The sequence below is a fragment of the Bufo bufo genome, chromosome 2 (genome assembly GCF_905171765.1).
Source record: "Bufo bufo chromosome 2, aBufBuf1.1, whole genome shotgun sequence".
In the NCBI taxonomy this organism is placed as follows: Eukaryota; Metazoa; Chordata; class Amphibia; order Anura; family Bufonidae; genus Bufo; species Bufo bufo.
Window position 1 is genome coordinate 72,419,331 of NC_053390.1, and position 6,004 is coordinate 72,425,334.

The following is a 6,004-nucleotide window of genomic DNA, read 5'->3' on the forward strand; positions in this document are numbered from 1 at the left end:
GTATAGGAGGAGACCTCGCAGCATTTCTTTCAGGAAGTCCCAGCTGATGTCCGCGTGAGACATAAGGGGGAGACACGGACACACAGGCTAGAGCATTAGAGAAGGGATTGGGGAGAGCAGCTTTCCGGGAGCCGCTCACTGGTCTCGTTGGCCGCCTCTTTACCTGCTCTTCTGCTTTCTCCGCAGTGATCTGCCCCTGTACCTGTCTATCATCAGCCGGAAAGAAGAGTCCATGGATGCATCTCTGGTTAAAGAACTGGAGGACTATGTGCAAAATGAAGAGAAGATGATGACGACTCCTAGCTGCACATCCGGGGCCATGAAGACGTGAATTTTGTCATCATAGACTCTTGTTACCCATTCAGTGGCTGCAGCCTAAGTGGGGCTCACAGACTCCCCCATAAGAGGACAGCAGGATTATAGATGGTGGTGTTGCTTCAGGGTTTATTTCACGAAAAGTACTTATCCCCTATCCACAGAATAGGTGATAAATGTTGGATCGCTGGGGGTCCCACCACTAGGACCCTCAGTGATCCCACCACTGGAGAACAGTCCGCAGATTCCCTCTCTGAATGGAGTGGTCCGACGCTCTATTAACCTCTATGGGACTGATGTAGACGGTACTCTATTAGTCCCATAGAAGTCAGTGGAGAAGTGAACCATTAGGTGCACTACCACTCTATTCGGAGAGGAGACTCAAGGACCCTCTACTCTCAGGACCATTGGGGGTTCCAGCAGCTGTTCCCCCCCCCCCCAGCATTTATCAACTATTCTGTGGACAGGTGAGAAATATATTTTGTGGGATAGCTCCTCTAAATCCAGGCGTTCTGCCTGGTAGGGTGGATCCTGCTGAGTAAAACGAAACCTGTGTGGTTAAAATATGTTTCGCCATACCAAAGAATAAAGTTTTATCTTATATGCAAATTAGGGCTTCAGTGCATCAAAGGGCAGGCCCTATCCTCCCAGTGCACCTCAGTTCCTGCGCTTTCCTGCATTTGCCACGCCCCTTCTCATTGACTGACAGGGCCAAGCACCCTCATTGTCCTCTTGCCTGGCCCTGTAAACCTGCACATGCATCTAAGATTCTATAATCAGCGCATGTACAGTACATGTCCTTCAAGTTTCCCCGCTGCCGGGATGACTACTGCGCATGTAGAATCTACAGCGCATGCAAGGAATTCCAGGGCCAGGCAAGAGCACAATGAGAATGTCCTGTCAGTCATCGGGAGGGGGCGTGGCAAACTCTACAAAGCTGAGGTGCACTGAGGGGATAGGGCCTGCCCACCGTTGCACTTAAAGGGGTTTTCTGAAACCTTACTACTGATGACCTATCCTCTGTATCAGTGTCTGCAAAGGCAATCCGCCTAATGTCAGATACACAGGTATTCTCATTCCAGACAATTATGGATACTGTGGATATGCCACAAATGTCGGAATTGGAAAAACCCTTTTAAGGCCCTCACTTTGTGCTCAGGGGGATACTATAGCTGGAATATTCATATTTTCCATCACTGGAACTAAGAAGCCTGAACCATTAAAGGGGTTGTCTCAAAAAAAATATTCTACAGTGTTCAAACCAGCACCTGGATCTGAATACTTTTGTGATTGCAGGTAATTCAAAATTTAGTATAGCCACTGAGTTATTTAATAAAATGTATCTGTATAGCGCCACCTGCTGATTGTTCTTATTTCTCTGTCCACCTCACGGAGGTGGACGCACATGCTCAGTTCCAACCGACTCCTGGGCTGTGATGGGGAGAGATCTGCAGCAGAAAGGACGTGCCCCTGAACTATCAGCTTAATCTAAATTGATAATCTAGGATAGTAGGACGCACAGGGCTACTAGTTCACCAACCAGGGTGCTCACAGTCAAGTAGTATCACCCCACTACTAAATAAATCCTTAAAATGTATATAAAAGACTGGGCACACCTGAAGAAATGTGGTCACTGCATTTATTAAAGTTAATTGCGATAATATAGATTAAGTCTAAAAGCACGTATGGCTAAAAATGAATCTAACAATCCCAAATAGCGAGAACGATACACAAGATATACAAATGATGTATACCACCTGTAGGTAAATGGCAGAACAATACACAGGATGTACAATAAATGATGGGAATAAATATAGTGAGGTTAGTACATCAATTGCTAAAAATAAATCCGAGATAAAATTGATAGAATAAATATAGCAGCATAAATCGTCTAGAACAGCATGGGTATATTGTGCCGACTGCTTGTAAGTTTGTTGCAGCAGCGCGAATCCGGTGCGACAACGTAAATCAAAGCTGCTGGCAGCAAAATATGGCAAGTTAGTTCAGAGTTTAGTATTCATTCCGATAAACCCAAAGTCCAGCACAAAGTCTTCGTTATTTGCACCACAGGTTATCACAGCCTCCAGAATAGTGGTTTGATCAAAGATATACAACTTTCCTGCTGTGATTTTTGCACACCATTATTACGGGTGGGGACCCTATCCACAGCACCCGAGGAGGCAGGTGGCCACAAAGTCTGGCAAATATTGTTAGCCTCCAGAATAGGCCACCAACCAAATTCATTAGGTCAAGGTGCATCCGAGACAACAGTGCCCGAGCTGTGCGCAGTGGCGTCCCGCTGTATCACTGACCTAGCGGCGTCCCGCTACAGGTAAGTAATAGGATTTGAAATTATTCAGGTCGACTCTGATATCAGAACAGTCTTACCAGTGTTTTGAGACCTCTGCCGTCCTGTGGACTTCAATAGGATACTTTCCTTCTGTCCTTCAGGATGTTGGTTTACCGCGTTGGTGGATTGTTTCACGTGGGCCCGCCGGTTTGGATCCAGGCTCCGGTTTACTACCACCACTCCCGCGGGGTTTTAAAGTTAGTATTCGGCAATGGTCTTTCACTGGTTCTTTGTGGTGCACTCACATTCAAGTGGGGGGTCTGACCAGACGCGTTTCGGGGTTGAGATATCCCCTTCCTCAGTGGTAGTAAACCGGAGCCTGGATCCAAACCGGCAGGCCCACGTGAAACAATCCACCAACGCGGTAAACCAACATCCTGAAGGACACAAGGAAAGTATCCTATTGAAGTCCACAGGACGGCAGAGGTCTCAAAACACTGGTAAGACTGTTCTGATATCAGAATCGACCTGAATAATTTCAAATCCTATTACTTACCTGTAGCGGAACGCCGCTAGGTCAGTGATACAGCGGGACGCCGCTAGGTCAGTAATACAGCGGGACGCCGCTGCGCACAGCTCGGGCACTGTTATCTCGGATGCACCTTGACCTAATGAATTTGGTTGGTGGCCTATTCTGGAGGCTAACAATATTTGCCAGACTTTGTGGCCACCTCCCTCCTTGGGTGCTGTGGATAGGGTCCCCACCCGTAATAATGGTGTGCAAAAATCACAGCAGGAAAGTTGTATATCTTTGAACAAACCCCTATTCTGGAGGCTGTGATAACCTGTGGTGCAAATAACGAAGACTTTGTGCTCGATATTGGGTTTATCGGAATGAATACTAAACTCTGAACTAACTTGCCATTTTTGCTGCCAGCAGCTTTGATTTCCGTTGTCGCACCGGATTCGCGCTGCTGCAACAAACTTACAAGCAGTTGGCACAATATACCCATGCTGTTCTAGACGATTTATGCTGCTATATTTATTCTATCAATTTTATCTCAAATTTATTTTTAGCAATTGATGTACTAACCTCACTATATTTATTATCCTGTGTATTGTTCTGCCATTTACCTACAGGTGGTATACATCATTTGTATATCTTGTGTATCGTTCTCGCTATTTGGGATTGTTAGATTCCTTTTTAGCCATACGGGTTTTTAGACTTAATCTATATTATCGTAAATTAACTTTAATAAATGCAGTGACCACATTTCTTCAGGTGTGCCCAGTCTTTTATATACATCCTAATATAAATCGAGCTGAGCAATAATTGGGGAGATCTCTGGATCCATGTGAGGTGCAGGAATAGAAATAGATTGTCACCTGGATTTTGTGTATAGAGTGAGGACATGGGTTGCTAGATGGCCGCTAGCACATCCGCAATACCCAGTCCCTATAGCTCTCTGTGCTTTTATTGTGTAAAATAAACGATTTGCATATGTATCAAATAGGTTTTTTTCCACAATAAAAGCACACAGAGCTATGGGGACAGGGTATTGCGGATGTGCTAGCGGCCATCTAGCAACCCATGTCCTCACTCTATACACAAACTCCCGGTGACAGGTTCCCTTTAAGTTCATTCTTTACAGAACACCACTCACCCGAGAGAGTTATTTTCTGGACATCCATCAAACCTAGATCCTTCCCTGCCAGGGGGTGAGGTGAGGTCCAGTGCTGGAGTTTCCACTGGCCCAGATTCTAGTTTACAGCCGATGCTTGGTCATACAGACCCCAATAATGTCAGACCACCAAGGTCTTATGACTATGGAGAGACAGCTGTGCCTGTTCTACATAGATCCTTTACTTGCACCTTTTATAACTGCTGCCCTCAGACCCTCAGGAGATCGGCCCTCTTACAGAATGGGACAGCGATGGGGTCTAACGTAGGCCCAATGTATGCAAAATATTAAATTCATGTAAATGCTACAGGACAGACGAAGAGTAGCTGGAAGCGACCCGGGGGCACATCACATTGCCCATGCCCGGGGGTCCTGCAGGTTATCAGGGAGATGACAGGGCTGTCAGGTGACCAATGTGTCTGAGGGCAGTGCCCAGATATTCCTTCCCTACCGATCATCCATGAAGGACTGTAAGAAACATAGGAGCAGGTCAGCGATTACTGTGGTTGGCACTCATGGGTCACTAGGGATGGTCTGGATGAGATCACGGCTGGGTTCCCTCAGCAATCCAAAGAACCCATCAGTTGGGCTTTCACTGACACTAGTGTTGGGGCACTGTGGTTGGCACTAATCGGCTGTAGGTATATCACTGTCATGGGGTGCTGGGCCATAACTCTTCTATGTCTCCCTGTTAGGAGGCCATTTTCTAGCTATCTTAAAGCAATATTCTGGTTAGAATTGGTTTTCCACTGAATAGGGGAATGTTAGATCTTGAGGGTCTGACTCCTGGGACCCCCACCAATCATGAGAAAAAGGGTCAAGCCCCTCAATGCATGTAGAGCACAGGTTGGGCATGTATGCTGCTGCTCCATTCATCTCTATGAGACTGCCAGAGATGGACGAGAGCAGTACACCACAATATCCAGCAATCCCATAGTCTGAATGGAGTGGCAGTGCACGTGCTTAACCTGTCGGCGGCACAGGACCCTGCACTTGTGATGGATGGGGGTCTCAGTAGTCAGACCCCACTATTCTAACACGTATCCTTTATCCAGTGGACATTGTAACCACAACACCTCTTTTAGGGTTTAGCAGGGAGCTCATCCTGCCAGGTTTACCCCAAGTAATTGGGTTAGTGCTTTATTCAGGCAGGCAGTAGCATCACACTGCCACGAGAAGTGCTCTTGCTCTCTATTAGGCGGTAATACTCGGTCTCCCACCCTAATAACGGGTTAATGCCATTCCATTCCATTAGAGGGTATTCACACTGGGCAGATTTGCTGCCTAAGTTTTTGTAACTGAAAATCAGTCCATTCATCTGAATAGGGTAGGTTTGGAGACAAGGACCATACATATTGATGACCTATCCTGAGGGTAGGTCATCAATATACCACCCCTGCACAACCCCTTTAACCCTGTAGTGTTTGGTACCTAAAGAAAAAACATACCCCCCCTTCCCCGTTAAAGGAAATGTGTTGTCACTAATGTTATGTTTAACATATTTTTTAAATATTTTTGGGTGATGTTATTTTACATTTTTCACATTTAATAAAAAAAATCATAAAACCCTGAAGTTTTTGCACTGGCCACTAAGCCTAATAATAGGCGCCACTTCTGTACGGATCACTTTGCTGCAGTTATCTGCTTATCTGTTGTCTTAATCCTGCCTGTAATATCACCTCTGTGTACAGATAACACAGGATCCTCCCTTCACAGT

General features: G+C 45.9%; 1 protein-coding gene across 1 annotated transcript in view; it reads left to right on the plus strand.

Moving 5' to 3' along the window:
- Positions 1–811, plus strand: part of FANCG (FA complementation group G) — a 69,164-nt gene extending 68,353 nt beyond the window's left edge. Inside the window, exon 15 of the mRNA XM_040421205.1 lies at positions 187–811. Coding sequence (XP_040277139.1) covers positions 187–331 — 145 coding nt within the window. The 3' untranslated portion in view covers positions 332–811. The remainder of the gene's footprint in view (positions 1–186) is intronic.
- Positions 812–6,004: the final 5,193 nt, after the last annotated feature.